The following is a 20,174-nucleotide window of genomic DNA, read 5'->3' on the forward strand; positions in this document are numbered from 1 at the left end:
TGCCATAGCTTGGTAGATGCAGCCAATCAGGCTGTTGGCCAACTTGTTCTAGACATTGCTGTACAGCAGGGAATTACTGAGGTTTGCGGGCAGGCTTTAGAGGAAAACTCTGCAGATTTAACTGTCATGTTTGGACCTCTGCAGATCACCTATGTGTAACCTATTTCACCTGTCTTCACATGTATTGGATCTATTTACGAATCTATGGGATGGCGCCCTGTACTACTGAGCCTGGCTGTTCAACTAGGTTTCGTGATTAAAACAATGGGCTGAATTTTACCAACTCCCCGACGCAGGGATTGTGGTGGGGGGGCGGGGGCCATAAAATGGCTCCGGGAGAGGCCCACCACGCTCCTGATGCCAGGAAGGCTCCTGCCCCATATTACCGACGGCAGCGAGGCCTCGGGGCCTCCCCGCACTGCTCGGCGACAGCAGCCACATTTACATATGTTAATTAAGGAATTAATGACTTCCCTGGTCCCACCGGCGCTATTGCCGGGGATGGATCGCCCGCCCTCTCCACATCATCGGTGGGGGGGGTGCAGTCCATCCCGGCCAAGTAAATGTGCCGCCATGTATAATATCATGGCAGCTCCGAGGAGTAAAGCCTGTGAGTGTGGGCCGCCATCTTTTATGGGGCAGCAGCAAAATAAAATCCAGGTCAATGATTCATTGCTGAGCCATCAATTCAGTGAGTTTCAAAGGCATACCAGCAGTGTCAATGAGATTTATTTGCTCAATCAAATAATATTCCTGCTGATATATATTAATACAGCTATCAATTTGGTGCAAAATTCTTTTGTAACACAATTGTTCAAAAAAAGGGGAAAAGGATAAACCTGGCAATTACAGATCAGATCATTTTAACTTTGATGTTATGGCGGCTTTTAGAAACAATAAGCTGAGAGAAAATTAACAGCCTCTTGGAAAAGCATGAACTAATAAAGGAGAGTCAGCACGGATTTGTTTTGGGCAAATCTTATTTGACTAACTTGATTGAGGTTTTGATAAGCTAACAGAGAGGTGGATAAGGGCATTGCAGATGATGATGTGTATATGGATTTCTAAAAGGTGTTTGATAAAGTACCACATAATAGACTTGTTAGCACAATTGAAACCCATGGGTAAAAGGACCAGTGGCAGCATGGAATGGCTAAGTTGGCTAAGGGATAGAAAACAGAGTTGTGGTGAATGGCTGTTTTTTGGACGAGTGGTTTCCCCAGCATTCAGTACTAAGACCACTGCTATCTTTTATATCCATGAATGACTTGGGGTAGAGGGCAAAATTTTGAAATTTGCAGATGACATGACTTGGAAGGGTAATAAACAGTGAGGAAGCTAGCAATAGACTTCAAGAATACATAGACAGGCTGGTGAAATGCGTGGACAGATGCAATTCAATCCAGAAAAGCGTGAAGTGATGCATTTTGGCAGGAAGAATGAGGAGAGACAATACAAGCTAATTGCTACACTTTTCAAGGGGATGCAAGAACAGAGAGACTGGGGATATTTGTACACAAATCTTTGAAAGTGACAGGACAGATTAACAAACCATGTGGAATCCTGTGCTTCATAAATTGAGGCATAGAGTACAAAAGCCAGGAAGTTATGCTGAAACTTTATAAAACACTGCTTTGGCCTCAGCTGGTGTATTGTGTCCCATTCTGAGCACCATGCTTTAGGAGGGCCGTGAAGGCTTTGGAAGAGGATACAGAAGAGATTTGCGAGAATGGTTCCAAGGATGAGAGATTACAGTTACATGGATAGACTGGAGAAGCCGAGGTTGTCCTCCTTCGAGCAGAGAAGGCTAAGAAGAGATTTGATAGAGGTGTTTAAAGTCATTAAAGGTTTAGATAGAGTAAATAAAGAAAAACGGTTTCCAGTGGCTGAAGGGTTGATAAAAAGAGGGCACAGATTTAAGGTGATTTGGCAAGAGAACCAGAGGTAACATTAAAAAAAAAACTTTTTACATGAGTGCTTAGGATCTGGAATGCACTGCCTGATAGGGTGGTGGAAACAGATTTAATAGAATCCTGTTAAAAGGGAATTGGATAAATAGTCAAAGGAGAAAGACTTCTAGGATATGGGGCATAGAAACATAGGAGCAGGAGTAGGCCATTCAGCCCATCGAGCCTGCTCCACCATTCAATACAATCATGGCTGGTCATCCACTTCAATGCCTTTTTCCCACACTATCCCCATATCCCTTTATGTCATTGGTATTTAGAAATCTGTTAATCTCTACTTTAAACATACTAAATGACTGAGCTTCCACAGCCCTCTGGGTAGAGAATTCCAAAGATTCACAACCCTCTGACTAAAGAAATTTCTCCTCATCTCGGTCCCAAGTGGCTTCCCCCTTATTTTGAAATTGTGTCCCCTGGTTCTAGACTCCCCAACCAGGGGAAACATCTTACCTGCATCTACCCTGTCTATCCCTTTAAGTATTTTGTAGATTTCAATGAGATCACCTTTCATTCTTCGAAACTCTAGAGAATACAGGCCCAGTTTCCCCAATCTGTCTTCATAGGACAGTCCCACCATCCCGGGAACAAGTCTGGTAAACCTTCATTGCACTCCTGCTATGGCAATTATATCCTTCCTAAGGTAAGGGGACCAAAACTGCACAGAGTACTCCAGGTGCAGTCTAACCAAGGTTCTATACAATTGAAGCAAGACTTCACTACTCCTATACTCAAATCCTCTTGCGATAAATCCTAACATACCATTAGCCTTTCTAATTTCTTGCTGCACCTGCATGTTAGCTTTCAGTGACTTATTGACGAGGACACCCAGGTCCCTTTGTACATCTACACTTTCTAATCTCTTACCATTTAAGAAATACACTGCACATCTGTTCCTTCTACCAAAATGGATAACCTCACATTTTTCCACATTATATTCCATCTGCCACGTTCTTGCCCACTCACTAAGTTTGTCCAAATCCCCTTGAAGCCACTTTGCTTCTTCCTCACAACATACTTTCCCACCTAATTGTGTGTCATCTGTGAACTTGGAAATATTACATTTGGTCCCCACATCCAAATCATTGATATATATTGTGAACAGCTGAGGCCCAAGTACTGATCCTTGCGATACCCAACTAGTCATAGTCTGCCGATGCGAGAATGACCCATTTATTTCTACTCTTTTTTTCTGCCTGTTAACCAATCCTTAATCCATGCCAATATATTACCTCCTATCCCATGTGCTTTAATTTTGCTAACCAATCTCCTGTGGGGGGCTTTATCAAAAGCCTTTTGAAAATCCAAGTATACTACATCCACCAACTCCCCTTTATCAATTCTGTTAATAACATCCTCAAAATACTTCAACAGGTTTGTCAAACATGATTTCCCATTCATAAATCCATGTTGACTATGTCCAATGAGATTGTTATTATCCAAGTATTCATTTATCACATCGTTTAGAATATATTCTAACATTTTCCCGACTACAGTTCCCTGTTTTCTCTCTCCCTCCCTTCTTAAATAGTGGGGTGACATTTGTCACCTTCCAATCTGCAGGAAGCGTTCCAGAATTTATACAGTTTTGGAAGATGATCATCAATGCATCCACTCTCTTCATAGCTACCTCTTTCAACACTCTGGGATGTAAAATATCAGGTCCCAAGGACCTATCAACCTTCAGCCCCATTAATTTCTCCAATACAACCTTCTTACTAATACTAATTTCTTTCAATTCCTCATTCCCCCTAGTCCCATGGATCTCTAATTCTGGGGAAAGAGTTAGGGAGTGCAACTAACTGGATTGCTCTTCAAAAGGGTTGACGCAGACTCGATGGACCAAATGACCTCATCCTATGCTGTACTATTCTATAATTCTATAAGCTACTTAGTGTTGACTTTAGATCATGTGCTTGTGAGTTATATCATTTTTGTAATTGTAATAATTTTGTTCTGATTTCTTTATATTCAGTATTTTTTGCTTTCTGTTTTTTTTATCTTCTTGTTGGAAAAAGTGAAAAGAACACAAATTTCTATTTTCTTTGTCACATGTTCTGTTTTCTTAGAAACCATTCACTTCTGGACAGCAGCTTGGAGACGACAGTGTTCCCCATGCTATAGTGCTGCATGACTTCACAGCAGGTAAGGGACCGAGCAGTGCTGGGAAAAGCAAAATCCAGTACCTTCATCAGAATGTTTTCTCCAACTTTCATTCTGTTGGCCTTGGCATTAAAAATAAGCTGTTAAGTATATGAGGCAGGGTTTTATTTATTTTTATGTTGATAAATGTTCCTGTATACTTATCAAGTTGATGTGTTTGTGTGGGGAGGGAATAAGTTCCAGAGATTGGTTTAATTGCACAGAATGTGTGGCACAGGAAAAACCCTTGTGTGATCCAGCTGAATGGGAACTTCACTAATGTAATTACTCACAATGTGACTCCTTCTGGCAAGGAATAGACAATTGCTTGGGGAATCAATTTTCAGGCGAGAACATTATTGGAATTTAATGCATATTTTGTAGGCAGACTTCAAGAGGATTGGAGATGAGATTTGGTAACTTGCTATTTCAGATGTTTTTCTGGAGTTCACTTTTTTAATAACAGTTGGTAAGAGCCAGAGTGAACATTTCCCTTGTTTTGCGGGTGAGCTCTGGATTTGTCCACCACCCCTGCAGCCACTGTGGTTTCTTTGGGCTAGCAGTGATGTGGACCGTTTATTCCTGGACATACCAATATACCTAAGTGGCTTCTAGAGGGGGCACAAGCGTACCTCCTAGTTTTCTGTTGCTTATATCTTGCTCCAGTGGAAGGAAGTACTTGGCCTCTGTTTTTCCCAAGGGGCCGCGTTGGTTCAGGGGTTGAACTATTTATATAATGAAGCTGCTCTGTGAGCCAGCAGGTTTTTTTTTTTTAATCCATACACTCCCACACTCCTGTTAGTAATTTACTTTCTAGCCCAATGTTTATTTTACTCTTTTTGCCTCTCCTTGCCTGTTGTCAGTTTAAAGGGGGAATGTAGCATTTGTGTTGACTCACAATTACGTTCTGATCCAAACTTTAATTTCAGTTTAAGCTAGTTGGAGATTAATGGGATTTCAGTTTAGCATGTAAAGTAAATTAAACGTACCTATAACAAATTCATAATCATACAAACATTCGAATTAGGAGCAGGAGTAGGCTACTCAGCCCCTCAAGCCGGCTCTGCCATTCAACGAGATCATGGCTGATCTGATTGTAACCTTGACTCCACATTCCCCCCTATCCCCGATAACCTTTTACCCCCTTGTTTATCAAGAATCTATCTACCTCTGTCTTAAAAATATTTAAAGACTCTGCTTCCATCTTCTTTTGAGGAAGAGAGTTCCAAAGACTCACGACCCTCTGAGAGAAAGAATTTCTCCTCATTTCTGTCTTAAATGGGCGACCCCTTATTTTTAAACAGTGACCCCTAGTTCTAGATTCTCCTACAGGAGGAAGCATCTTTTCAGCATCCACCCTGTCAAGATCCCGCAGGATCTTGCATGTTTCAGTCAAGCCGCCTCTTACTCTTCTAAACTCCAGGGGATACAAGCCTAGCCTGTCCAACCTTTTCCTCATACAGCAACCCGCCCATCCCAGGTATTAGTCTAGTAAACCTTCTCTGAAGTGCTTCCGATGCATTTCCATCTTTCCTTAAATTGTACTCCAGATGTAGTCTCACCAATGCCCTCTATAACTGTAGCATAACCTCTCTACTTTTGTATTCAATTCCCTCGCAATTAACAATAACATTCTATTAGCTTTCCTAACTACTTGCTGTACCTGCATACTAACCTTTTGTGATTCATGCACTAGGATACCCAGATCCCTCTGCATCTCAGAGCTCTGCAATCTCTCACCATTTAGATAATATGCTTCTTTTTTATTCTTCCTACCAAAATGGACAATTACACATTTTTCCACATCATACTCCATTTGCCAGATATTTGCCCACTCACTTAACCGATCTATATCCCTTTGTAGCCTCCTTGTGTCCTCTTCACAGCTTACTTTCCTACCTATCTTTGTGTCATCAGCAAATTTAGCAACCATACCTTCAGTCCCTTCATCTAAGAACTTGTAAAAAATTGAGGCTCCACCACTGATCCTGCAGCACTCCACTCATTATATCTTGCCAACCAGAAAATGACCCATTTATGCCTACACTCTGTTTCCTGTTAGCTAGCCAATCTTCTATCTATGCCAATATGTTGCCCCCTGCACCTTGAGCTTTTAATTTTCACAATTACCTTTGATGTGGCACCTTAAAATGCCTTCTGGAAATCTAGGTATAGTACATCCACCAGTTCTCCTTTATCCACAGCATATTATTATTACTTCAAAGAACTCCAATAAATTGGTTAAACATGATTTCCCTTTCACAAAACCATGTTGACATCTTGCCTAACTACCTTGAATTTTTCAAAGTGCTCTGCTGCAACATCTATAATAATAGCTCTAACATTTTCCGTATGACCGATGTTAAGCTAACTGGCCTGTAGTTTCCTGCTTTCTGTCTCCCTCTCTTTTTTGAATAAAGAGCACAGTGGGCGGCACAGTGGTTAGCACCGCAGCCTCACAGCTCCAGTGACCCGGGTTCAGTTCTGGGTACTGCCTGTGCGGAGTTTGCAAGTTCACCCTGTGACTGTGTGGGTTTCCGCTGGGTGCTCCGGTTTCCTCCCACAGCCAAAGACTTGCAGGTTGATAGGTAAATTGTCCATTGTAAATTGCCCCTAGTGTAGGTAGGTGGTAGGAGAATGGTGGGGATGTGGTAGGGAATATGGGATTAATGTAGGATTAGTATAAATGGGTGTCTGTTGGTCGGCACAGACTCGGTGGGCCGAAGGGCCTGTTTCAGTGCTGTATCCCTAAATAAATAAAAAAGAAGTTACATTCGCTATTTTCCAATCTAATGGAACCTTCCCCGAATCTCGGGAATTTTGGAAAATTAAACCAACACATCAACTATCTCACTAGCCACTACTTCTAAGACCCTAGGATAAAGTCCATCACGACCCGAGCATGTGTCTGCCCGCAGCTCCAACAATTTGCTCAGTACCACTTCCATGGTGATTGTAATTTTCTTGAGTTCCTCCCTCCCTTCCAGTTCCTGATTTACAGCTATTTCTGGGATGTTACTTGTATCATCTATAGTGAAGATCATGCAAAATACCTCTTCAATTCATCTGCCATCTCCTTATTTTTCCCTAATTCCCCAGGCTCACTTTCTAGAGGACCAATGCTCACTTTGTTAACTCTTTTTTTAAAAATATCTTTAGAAACTCTTACTATCTGTTTTTATATTTCTAGCTAGCTTTCACTCGTACTCTAATTTTTTCCTCCTTATTAATTGTATAGTCATTTTTTGCTGTTTTTTATATTCTGTCCAATCTTCTGATTGCCACCCATCTTTGCGCAATTATATACATTTTCTTCAGGTTTAATATTGTTTTTAACTTTTTTAGTTAGCCACAGATGGTGGCCCTCACTTTGGAATTTTTCTTTCTCGTTGGAATGTATCTATTTTGTGTAATCTGAAATATCCCCTTAAATGTCTGCCACTGCATCTCTATTGACCTATCCCTTAACCTAATTTGCCAGTTCACTATAGCTCACTCTGCTTTCATGCTCTCATAATTGCCCTTATTTAAGTTTAAAATACTAGTCTTAGACCCACTCTTCTCTCCCTCAAACTGAATGTAAAATTCAATCATATTATGATTGCTGCTGCCTAGGGGTGCCTTCACTATGAGGTCATTAATTAATTCTATCTCGCTGCTCAATACCAGGTCTAGTGTAGCCTGCTCTCTGGTTGGCTCCAGAACATGCTGTTCTAAGAAACTATCCCGAGAACATTCTATGAACTTCTCATCTAGACTACCTTTGCCCATCTGATTTTTCCAGTCTATATGTAGCTTAAAATCCCCCATGATTATCACCGTGGCTTTCTGACATGCTCCCATTATTTCTTCCTTTATATCCATCAAAAGTGATGTCTGGGTGTAATGGGTGTCAGACTGTCAGTTATTTTTAGTATGACTGTGTTTAAAGTAAGCTAGAGGTAGTGTACATGACTTCTTCAGGAAACAATGATAAGACCAGTTAATTTTTTTTTCAGATCAAAATGATGAACTGAATCTGAAGTCAGGAGATACCGTGTACTTGCTGGAGAAGTTGGATAAAGATTGGTTTAGTGGAAAATGCAAGGGACATACTGGGATTTTTCCTGCTAATTTTGTCAAAGTTATTGTAAGTTGTTGGTTGACATTTTCCTCAATTAAAAATACTAATCTGGATTTTGCACCAAATGTTTGGGCAAGGTTTTTGGTTTTTGATAAATCTACTTGTTTGATTTCTCTTCCATGGCTTTTGATCCCTTCCTGGTTTTTGTCTCTCTGTCTGTAGGTGGTGAGTCATACTGAATCACAGTTCCATGGGCAGCAGTTGCTCTCTATGTCCCCTAGTATCTTCCCAAGTGATATTTTCATGCATGAGCGCAGACAATGGGGGGACTTTTCCTTGCCTAGTGGAGGCGGGTTTGCATGCATGCAGGGAGTTAAATTCCCTGAAATTGACATTGGATTTCCCTGGGGCAGTTTTCGAGGCCAGTGGGAAACCTCCTTGGATCTGGCAGGAAACCAATTTAGGCAGTTAAAAAGGCAATTATGAGCTTCTTTAACCCAGGAATCTGGATTTCCTGGCTGGGGCACCTGTTTGCAGATCTGGCAGCAACTTGCCAGGGTTACTGAGGTGAGTGCATAGCGGAAAGAGCTTCTTCAGTGAAAATGACAGGCTGGAAACCTTTGATCAGTGAAACTGAAGAGCTCCAGCTATGGGGAGGTGAGAGACTGCTGTTCAAAGCACTTCTCCTCACTGAGTGTGCTAGTACTGCCTGACGGGTGATTGCTAACTTCTTGGAAGGCACTTCATCTGTATGGAACTTCACTCACCTTCAGCAGTAATTCCCTGCTGCCAGCCTTCACCACTGCATGGGAGCAGCTTATGCAGAAGCAACACACTGCAAGCAGCACTACTGACTGCCTTTTCCTCAGCTGCAGACCCCTCCAAAAGGCAGAGAGCATGGACAGTGTCCTCACGGGGAGGTTCAATAGTGACAGCTATGGATACAAAGTTGGCTGAGTGACAGGAAACAGAGTAGCGGTGAATAGTTCATTTTCAGACTGGAGGACAGTATATAGTGAGGTTCCCCAGGAGTCAGTACTAGGACCACTGTTTTTCTTAAACCAGATTAATGACCTAGGCTTGGATGTGCAGGGCACAATTTCAAAATTTGCAGATGACCCAAAACTTGGAAGTATTGTGAACTGTGAGGAGAAAAGTAGGATGTAAACAGGCTGGTGGATTGGGCAGATACATGGCAGATGAAATTTAATGCAGAGAACTGTGAAGTAGGAAGAATGAGGACAGGCAATACAAAATAAAGGATACAATTCTAAAGTAGATGCAGGATCAGAAGGACCTGGGGGTATATGTTCACAAATCATTGAAGGTGGCAGGGCAGGTTTGAGAAAGTAAGGCATACAGTATCCTGGGCTTTATAAATAGAGGCATAGACTACAAAGGAAGTTATGATAAACTTATATAAAACACTGGTTCAGCCTCAGCTGGAGTATTGTGTTCAATTCGGGGCATCATACTTTAGGAAGAGTGTGAAGGCATTGGAGAGGGTGCAGAAAAGATTTACGAGAATGGTTCCAGGGAAGAGGGACTTCAGTTACGTGCATAGATTGGTGAAGCTGGAACTGTTCTCCTTAAGGAAAAGGTTGAGAGGAGATCTGGTAGAAGTGCTCAAAATCATGAGGGGTCTGGACAGAGCAGATAGGGAGAAACTGTTCCCATTGGCGGAAGGTTTGAGAACCAAAGGATGCTGTTTTAAAGTGATTGACAATAGAACCAGAGGTGACATGAGGAAAAAACCTTTAAGGCAGCGAATGGCTAGGATTTGGAATGCTATGCCTGAGAGTGTGGTGGAGGCAGATTGAATCATGGCTTTCAAAAGGGAATTGGATAACTATCTGAATAGAAAAGATTTGCAGGGCTAGGGGGAAATGGTGGGGGAGTGGAACTAGCTGTGTTGCTCTCACAGAGAGCTGGCACGGACACGACAGGCCAAATGGCTTCTTTCTGTGCTTTAACTCTTCTTCTTGTGTGATTGGGGAGGGATTAAACTAAATTAGCAGGAGGATGTGCACAGGGATATAGAAGTAGAAAATCAGGTACACAAAAGAATGAGAGTGTTGGATAGTACTCGAGAACGAGGTAGTACCATATTAGGTAGGAGCAGACTAAGAAAGGCTATGAGGAATATAACAACCAGTTTAGAATACATGTATGTAAATGCACAAAGTGTGGTGAATAAGGTTGGTGAGCTGCAAGTGTAAATAGCCACTTGGGAATATGATGTAGTGACAATAATGGAAAAGTGGCTTAAAAATGGTGAGAATTGGGTGCTTAATATTCAGAGATACAAAGTGTTCAGAAAAGATAGGGAAGGAAAAATGGGAGTTGGGGGCAGTACTGATTAGGAAGGCATTGTAGTGTTGGAAAGAAAGGATGTCCTTGAGGCGGCAAAGACAGAATCCATTTGATTAGAGTTGTAAACCAAAAAGGGTATGATTACACAATTGGGGGTATTCTATAGGCCTCTAAATAGAGACAAAGAGGAGCAAATCTGCAGGGAAATCACAGATGTGCAAGAACTATAGAATTACCCAAATATCAATTGGGTTAATGTTAGAGTTAAAGGTAAGGAGGGGAAAGAATTTCTGTAATATGTTCAGGAGAACTTCCTTGTTCTCAGTTCAGCCAGTAAGGAGGCATTGCTGTATCTGGTGCTGGGGAATGAGGTGGACCAAGTGCATGTGGGAGGAGTGGGTAGGAGTGATCATCGTATCATAAGGTTTCGATTAGTAATGGAGAAGAGCAAGGAACAATCTAAGTAGAACTTCTAAATTGAAAGAGGGCTAACTTCAATGGGATGAGAGGGGATCTAGCTAGGGTAAAATGGAACCAAAATGTGACAAGAAAAACTGTAACAGAACAATGGGGATCTTTAAAGAAGAGATGTTTCAGGTGCAGGTTGGGTACATTCCAACAATGGTAAAAGATAGGGGAACCAAAGCCAGGGTTTCTTGGATGACCAGAGAGAGGGAGAATATGATGAAACAAAAAAAGGGAGCATATGATGCATGTTAGGTGAATTATTCAAGCGAGAACCAGACCAAATACAATAAATTAAGAGGGGAAGTGAAGAGAAAACTAAGACTGGCAAAGAGAGAATGTGAGGATAGAATGGCAGTCAACATAAAAGGTAACCCAAATATCTGCTACCGGCATGTAAATAGTAAGCGGTAGTAAGAGACAGGGTAAGGCCTATTAAGAACAAAGAAGGTGATACATGCTTAGAGATGTAGGGTGTGACTGGGATACTTAGTATTGATGCTTATTAAGGAAAAGGATGCTGACAAAATATCGATAGAAGTGAAGATGGTAAAGGTAATAGATGGGGTGCAATTTGATATGCAGGATGTACTGGAAAGGCTGGCTATGCTTAGAGTGGATAAGTCACCTGGTCCGGATGGCTTGCATCCCAGATTGCTAAAGGAAGTGGAGGTGGCAATAGCAGAAGGTCTTGCCATAATTTTTGCTAGATATGGGGAGGTGCCAGAGGTTTGGAGAGTGGCAAATGTGACACCCTTATTCAAGAAAGGGTGTAAGGACAGTCCTTGCAACTGTAGTTTGGTCATAGACTCATAGAGAGATACAGCACTGAAACAGGCCCTTCGGCCCACCGAGTCTGTGCCGACCATCAACCACCCATTTATACTAATCCTACATTAATCCCATATTCCCTACTACATCCCCACCTTCCCTCAATTCTCCTACCACCTACCTACATTAGGGGCAATTTACAATAGCCAATTTACCTATCAACCTGCAAGTCTTCGGCTGTGGGAGGAAACCGGAGCACCCGGCAGAAACCCACGCGGTCACAGGGAGAACTTGCAAACTCCGCACAGGCAGTACCCAGAACCAAACCCGGGTCGCTGGAGCTGTGAGGCTGCAATGCTAACCACTACACCACTGTGCCGCCACTGATGTCAGTTTAACATCAGTGGTGGGTGAGATTCTAGAAACGGAAATAATCAGGGAAAAAATTAACAGGCACTTGGGAGAGGTTCGAGATAATTAAGAAGAGGCAGCACGGACTTGTAAAAGGCGGATCATGTTTGACTGATCTAATTGAATTTTTTGATGAAGTAACAGAGAAGGTTGATGAAAGGAATGCAGTGAATGTTGTTTATGTGGATTTTAAGAAAGCATTTGACAAAGTACCACATAAAAGACTAGTTAACAAAACTGAGGCTCATGGAATAGGAGGGTCAGTGTCAGCTTGGATAAAAATTGGCTTAAGGACAGAAAACAGTGAGTCATGATAAATGGTTGTTTTTCAGACAAGAGGATGGTAGACAGTGGTATTCCCCAAGGGTCAGTACCAGGACCACTGCTTTTTTTGATATAAATAAATGACTTGGATCTTGAAATACAAAGTAATTTTCCCAAATTTGCTGATGATACCAAACTTGGAGGAGTGGCAATCAATGACGATGATACCAATCGACTGCAACAGGACATGGATAGGCTAGCAAAATAGACAGGCAAGTGGCAGATGGAGTTTAATACGGAGAAGTGTGAAGTGATGCATTTTGGAAAAAGGGATAGGGAGAGGCAATGTAAACTTAATGGCGCAGTTCTAAAGAATGTGCAGGGACAGGAAGACCTGGGGGTTCATGTGCATAGATCTTTGAAGTTGGCAGGACATATTGCGAGAGTAGTTAGCAAAGCATATGGGATCCTGGGCTTCATAAATAGAGATATTGAGTACAAATGCAGGGAAGTTATGCTGAACATTTATAAAGTTTGGTTAGGCCACAACCAGAGTATTGCGTCCAGTTCTGGTCACCACACTTTAGGAAGGATGTGAAGATTCTTGAGATGATGCAGAGGAGATTTACCAGAATGGTTCCAGGGATGAGGGATTTTAGCTACAAGGTTAGGTTGGAGAAACTGGGGTTGTTCTCCTTGGAGCAAAGAAGGTTGAGGAGAGCTCTGATAGAGGTGTAGAAGATTATGACAGGTTCAGATATTGTGGACAAAGAAAAGCTGTTCCCAATTAGCTGATGGTAAAAGGACAAGGGCACACAGATTTAAGGTTTTGAGCAACAAACAGGAGGGATGTGAGGAAGAACTTTTTATGCAGCAAGTGGTAATGACCTGGAACTTGCTGCCTATGAGGGTGTTGGAAGTGGAGACGATCAATGATTTCAAAAGGAAATTAGTTGGGCATTTGGAGGAAATAAACTTGCAGGGCTACAGGGATAGAGCGGGGAAATGGGACTGACTGGATTGCTCTACAGAGCTGGCATGGACTTGATGGGTTGAATGGCCTCCTTCTGTGCCTTAATGACTCAATGACACTGAGATCCGGCTGAAAGGAGGCGAGACCCCCCCCCCCCCCACTCCCCACAACAGAGGGTTACAGGCAAAGGATCAGCTTTCTCAACCTGTCTGAGCATCAGTGTCTCAGGAGGCTCAAGCTTTCACAGCAAGTTGCTGCAGACATCTGCAGCCTCCTGGAACAAGATCTGCTTCCCATTGGAGCAGGTGGGTTCGCATTGTCAGTGGCCGATAAGGTGACAATGGAGGGCGGCCCCTCCCCGGTCTCTGCCTCTCATCAAGTTGTGTGTTCTCTTCTTCTGCAAGGAGAAGTAAGCAGAGATTACATGTTTGTCATGGCTTGTGTGCAGAGGAGAGAAGGACAACATTTGTGAGGGGTGACTGTGAGGCATGGTTGCGAGAAGGCAGTAGTTTGAGGCTGAGAGTGAGTATTGGTCAGATGGGAAAGTGCGGTGTGCCTCGAGAAAGAGGAATGAATGAAGCTGCAAGGTGTGTTGTCCTGAGGAGTGCTGTACAGGAGAATGCTGAGAAAGTTAGAGTGTGGGACTTGAACCTGAAAGCATTATGCCAGTCACCTGTCATGCCCTTTTGGATCCTCTTAGATCCTCTTAGATCTTCTCCAAGTTGCAGGGTCCATACTCCTGCTGCTGACTTCCTCGGCCACTTCCATCCATGCCTACTTCATTAAAGAGGTTCTCCTCTTCCTGCTGTCCTTGGGAGAGTTCACCTCACTGCAGCCCCTCAAATCCCGCAGTAGGACCTCCAGGTTACAGTGAGAGATCTGGGGAGCAGCCTTCCCAGGTCTTCTCTCCATTCCTGTGGTTGCTGCAGCCATAAAAATCCAAGTGCTGGTGTGCCCTTTTAATCCATGCCGTGGAGCCTTTAATTAGAAATCCTTCTTCCTTTGACGGAATCAGTGTGCCATACCTGCCTGCCCTCCCTGATTGGTCAGGGTGGAGGTGGCTTGCTAATGCCGTGGCACTGAGAACGAGCCTTAGCTAAGCTCGCCAATTAGTAAGAAAAACAGAAAATGCTAGAAAAACTCAGCAGGTCAGACAGCATCTGTGGAGAGAGAAACAGAGTTAACATTTCAGGTCTATCTGATCTTTTATCAATTCAAACATTGGCCTAGCAGCCAAATGCACACCTTTTTCTACTTTTCTCATTTTTTTCCTTTCTCTCTTGTCCTCCTTTTGTTCTATTTTTCTCTTTTTTTACTTTATCTTTCATTATCTACCTTGCTGTTTTTCGTGATCACTGTCTTTTTCTCTACCCCTCTCTCTTCTGCTCACAGTGGGAAATTTTGCTGGTTTCCCTCCTGTCTGAATTCCACCTTTGCTGTCTGAATAGCCTGTCTGGGCTCAATCACTGGGGACATCACAGCCAAGCTCAAATCTATATTTCTCTCCATATGCACATCCATATGCACTCTCTTCCAGCTGGGATCACTAGATAATGATCACAATGGGGAGTCTTGCCCATTTTCCGCTCTTTCCTTCCTAACCCAAGGATGCAGGCCAGTTGTAATGCCCAACTGCTTTTTCAATGGCGATCAGTTGAAAGCACAGTCAGTTGATTGTACCAGAGACCTCTTTGTGTGATTCAGTGTAAAAATGTGTGTTATTCTTTAAAATATCCCTCTTGTACTATTTCAGTGGCCTGATAGTTCAAGAGGAGTATGCCATTCAGCGTGTGGTGGTGGCGGGGGGTGTATAAGAACAATGAACACTTGTCAATATTCTTTTCCTCTCTTTAGGAAAGTGTTACAGCCACATGGTGTGATGTATGGGGGTTCCCACTGTTCAGCTCCCCACCTGAACGCAGCATGTGGATTTGTATTAAGAGTTTAGCCCCTTTGTGTTTTATTTTTCAAATAAACAGACAGCGACAGGTTTGCTTGTAGGTTTTTAAAAACAGAAAGTCAATTGTTTAGTGATCAATGCGCCTTATCCCAAAATTGTTGCAACCGCATTCACTCATGCATTTGCTCACACACACACACACATACAAAGAAGAAACAGATAGAGAAGGAAAAGAGGTAGGTGGGTTTTAGCAGGGGGAGAAGGGTTACGATAAACCTGTTGAATTCTCTTGAGACTCGAGTTATAGAGGGTTGCAGGCCTGTGATGATTGTAGATTTCTCTCTTGATTGATGGTTCTGTTGAAGATGCTGGGTCACTTCTAGCTTTCTGTACTGTATGATGGATTTTTTTCCAACAGGGCATGTGCTTTCTGGAATGCCAGCAGTTACAAGTAGCTTTACCATCTGGGTCAGTCTCTCTCTTTCTCTTTCTGGCTGTCTTTTTTTAAAGGTAAACTGTCACTTCTCACCTCCTGTTAGGAGACATTCTGGTTTCTTCCCATGGTGATTGCACAATGGTCCAGGACATAGCTACTTCACACCTCCTTTGTTTTAGAAGAAGACATTTACTTCCGGAATGTTTCTATCATAGGTGTGAGATGGGTTTCATTGTCACCTTTTGGCTTTGAAGATTTGTCCTTTGTCAGACTATTTGAATATACAAAAAGTTAATCCCCTTCTCTTTGGCCATTTAGGACCATTGTTCACTTTTTAAAAATAAAGGTTCATTTTTTAAAGACAAAGTCCATTTTTCATAACTCTTCAGAGTTACTCTATGAATGTTGTATCATTGCACCTCCGATGTGTGTGACAAAATTATTATTCCACTCCGTAGCTTCAGAATAGTCTGCTTGAGGTTGGGAATTCCCCAGATGAGGCAATCATTGGAATGAATAATCTAAAAGAGGTCCTCTGCTCATTTTTGCACCATGGAGAGATGAGCATGACAAGGGAAGAGGCTATATGAGGTGGTTTTCCATTGCCTTTCCTCAGACCAGAACAGGAATTGAATCTACACTGTTGATATTGTTCTGAACCATACACTAGCCATCCAGCTAAGTGAGCTACCCAGTCCCCACTCTAAGGTAGCATAGCTACTAAATTTTATAAAATTCCCATTGTGTCTGATAACATGGTATTTCTTGAGTTATTCTTAGAGTATTGATAATTACAGTGTAGTAACCTGACTGATTTCTTTTTGCTAGGTTGATCTACCTATAGGTGATTCACAGGAGAGCAGTATGAAGACAGTTACATTTAAGTCAGCTTCACTTGCCAAGTAAGTCTAAGTATTCCAGGAATCCTGAAACATTGATTAGCTATTCAGTCCCTCAGTTGAACTTTTATTACATTTTCCCCTTTGAACTGGTTGATTTGCTATTGCAGTAAATTGTACTAATATGAAAATGTTCTATTTATTGCTGTTACATTTTCCGTTCATCCAAATGTATTTTATTAGATTCATATCAATCTGTTATATTTGTGTTTAATGGGACTATTTGTTAGATGACTTAATTAAATGTTAAATCAGTTTTGAAAAGCACATGAATATTATTTGTCTGTCCTAGATTTGCACAAGTAATGCTGTATTTATACAAGTAGTGAGGCCTCATTGTCATGCAGGCCCCCACCTGCCAAGTATGAGGCACATTAATTTCGCCATATGGACATTAAATTTTTTAATTGTTGCTGGAAAGAAAAGAAGGCCTATTACAAGGGGTTACCAAGCCCCTGGCTGGAAGGACATTTTTGCATATTGGAAAGGACAGAGGGGCTACTCCCTGCTCCAATTTAATCCACAATGGATTTCTGATTACCAAACGTTGAGAGTGGAGGAGCTCACATTCCAGGTTGACTGCTAAGGTGGCCGAATACACAAATGGACATAGTCACACCCACTAGTCACATGACTAAACTGTTGGGCAACCTGAGGTTTTTGAATTTGAACTTGCCACAGAGTTTTGAACTGGCAGAAAGCTCCTGGCTCCTGGATTGAAAACATCTCTCTTCTGTCTGCTCTCATCTCTCTCACCAGCTTCGGAATCCGTTGAAGACATATGAATCCCAAGAGAGAAAAGTCTCCTACAGTGAACAAGGTTTAAGAAGAATACTGGGCCCAACGAAAAGCAAGATCTATCTACAAACAAGGACTACAGCGAAATTGAAGCACAGTAGCAAAAACCCCTCATATTGCCTCAAACCGCTCCACTTTATTTTACTTCTGCTATTTTCTGTCTCTATTTGCACATGTGTATCGCATCTGCATGCTAGCGTGGAGCGCGACGTGTATCTGTAGGCATTAACCAAATTAGAGTTTAAACTTTAATTTTCACTTTTCTTTTTTAAACCTAAGAAAGCCTGTTGTGCTCATTTCTTTGCCTTATAATTGGAAAGCGGTGAACAAGGATTCACCAAGGGGGAGCTCAAAACATGGTGTGTTTAAAATTAAATCCTGTTAAAGTAAGACCAGGTGACGACTGAGAGGGACCCCTAGACACCTTTCTCACCTGGTCGTAACACCATCCTGTAGGGTGTGGCCAACATTGGGGTCAGTTTTAGCAGTGCTGAGACTAGAGTGAGTGAAAAATGCTGATCTGAGTTTACTGAATTCAGTATTTCTGTTGAGTAGTCCAACTAAACGTTCTCATCATCACATTGTGTAACATGCGACCATAAATGTACCACTTGATCAATCTCTCGACATTGAAATCCATGTAATTTTGTACCAAATCCCTCATTTTCAAAATCAGTTTGAACCAAAATTGATTTAGTTAAATCACCATCCTTTACTTAGGGAACTCCTCTTTGCTGACGATGCTGCTTTAACATCTCACACTGAAGAGTGCCTGCAGAGTCTCATCGACAGGTTTGCGGCTGCCTGCAACGAATTTGGCCTAACCATCAGCCTCAAGAAAACGAACATCATGGGGCAGGACGTCAGAAATGCTTCATCCATCAATATTGGCGACCACGCTCTGGAAGTGGTTCAAGAGTTCACCTACCTAGGCTCAACTATCACCAGTAACCTGTCTCTAGATGCAGAAATCAACAAGCGCATGGGAAAGGCTTCCACTGCTATGTCCAGACTGGCCAAGAGAGTGTGGGAAAATGGCGCACTGACACGGAACACAAAAGTCCGAGTGTATCAGGCCTGTGTCCTCAGTACCTTGCTCTATGGCAGCGAGGCCTGGACAACGTATGCCAGCCAAGAGCGACGTCTCAATTCATTCCATCTTCGCTGCCTCCGGAGAATACTTGGCATCAGGTGGCAGGACCATATCTCCAACACAGAAGTCCTCGAGGCGGCCAACATCCCCAGCTTGTACACACTACTGAGTCAGCGGCGCTTGAGATGCCATAAAGACAGGGCTAAAATGTGGCGAGTCGAAGAGACTTAGTAGTTGGCAGGAAAAAAGACAGAGGCGCAAGGGGAGAGCCAACTGTGCAACAGCCCCGACAACCAATTTTATCTGTAGCACCTGTGGAAGAGTCTGTCACTCTAGAATTGGCCTTTATAGCCACTCCAGGCACTACTTCACAAACCACTGACCACCTCCAGGCGCTTACCCATTGTCTCTCGAGATAAGGAGGCCCAAAAGAAACTTAGAATCCCAGAATACAGTATCAGAGGGTAAAATCCATTATGTAGCATTGGAGTGAGTGGTACACTCCAGAAGGTCTAAGGCTTCAATTCTCAGTTTGTGCTGAATTAGCTAATGCCAGCTGGGATGGCAGTAGTGGCACTACAATTGGATCTGGCATCCCTGAGCTAGAGAGGGGAAAATTAACCAGGCCATTCCTAAGCATTATCCAGTGACCTTTTCTGGTAAGGACACTTGTGTGCGCTCAAATGTCGTGCACCTAAAGTTAAATAGCTTTCTAGACTCACATGAAAGAATAGCCATTTTGATAAGGTATGGAAGGGATGACAGCAATGGTGAGACTTTACCCTAGCATTAGACACAGTTTTCAGCACAGGAAGCAAAATCACATTGTCTGTTATCCTCAATGTTAAATTATGTTTTTTTAAAAAAGGACACCATCGTCTGAAATTTATTTAGAGCCAATTGAGTACAATTGGGGTGTCAAGTATCATAAATATGGGCAGAGATCACACTGAATCTCTGCCCATGATGTGCATTTCTGGTAGCTTCTTGACCATCTAATATTGCAGAAGGGATGTAATTTGGCCATTTAATCAAGATATGATTTGACCATCAATATACCCAGGTAAAACTGGGTAAAGGATTACTAGACAGGGATGGATGTGGAAGAGATGATTTAAAGAGACAGAGGAAGAAAAGCTTCGTTCATGAAGGGAGCTTTTGCAGGTTTTGTTTTAGGCTGCATTTGCTGACAAAGCAGCCACTATGTGCACTATCGACTGAAACGTCACTGTCTGCGACGTCTCAGGCAGCTGACAGTAATAAAAAAGCAAATTAAACACAAACTGCCTCAGCCCTCAACGGTCACGATCGCCGCCTCCATCCCTCCCAACAGTACCCCACTACCTCCCTCAATCGCTACCTCAATCGTCACTTTCTCTTCCCCACTTCCTCCTTCGATCACCTCCTCAATCGCCGCTTTCTCTTCCCCACTCCCTCCTTCGATCACCACCTCAATCGTTGCTTTCTCTTCCCCACTCCCTCCTTCGATCACCTCCTCAATCGTCGCTTTCTCTTCCCCACTCCCTTCCTCGATCACCACCTCAATCGTCGCTTTCTCTTCCCCACTCCCTCCTTCGATCACCTCCTCAATCGCCGCTTTCTCTTCCCCACTCCCTTCCTCGATCACCACCTCAATCGTCGCTTTCTCTTCCCCGCTCCCTCCTTCGATCCCCACCTCAATC

At 42.7% G+C, this 20,174-nt stretch overlaps 1 protein-coding gene across 1 annotated transcript in view; it reads left to right on the forward strand.

Moving 5' to 3' along the window:
- The window catches only part of sh3d19 (SH3 domain containing 19), a 204,476-nt gene that overhangs the window by 159,728 nt on the left and 24,574 nt on the right, over positions 1 to 20,174 (forward strand). Inside the window, exons 14-16 of the mRNA XM_068041139.1 lie at positions 4,034 to 4,109; positions 8,105 to 8,235; positions 16,531 to 16,604. Coding sequence (XP_067897240.1) covers positions 4,034 to 4,109; positions 8,105 to 8,235; positions 16,531 to 16,604 — 281 coding nt within the window. The remainder of the gene's footprint in view (positions 1 to 4,033; positions 4,110 to 8,104; positions 8,236 to 16,530; positions 16,605 to 20,174) is intronic.

This window comes from Heterodontus francisci, chromosome 1, assembly GCF_036365525.1.
Source record: "Heterodontus francisci isolate sHetFra1 chromosome 1, sHetFra1.hap1, whole genome shotgun sequence".
Taxonomy (NCBI): Eukaryota; Metazoa; Chordata; class Chondrichthyes; order Heterodontiformes; family Heterodontidae; genus Heterodontus; species Heterodontus francisci.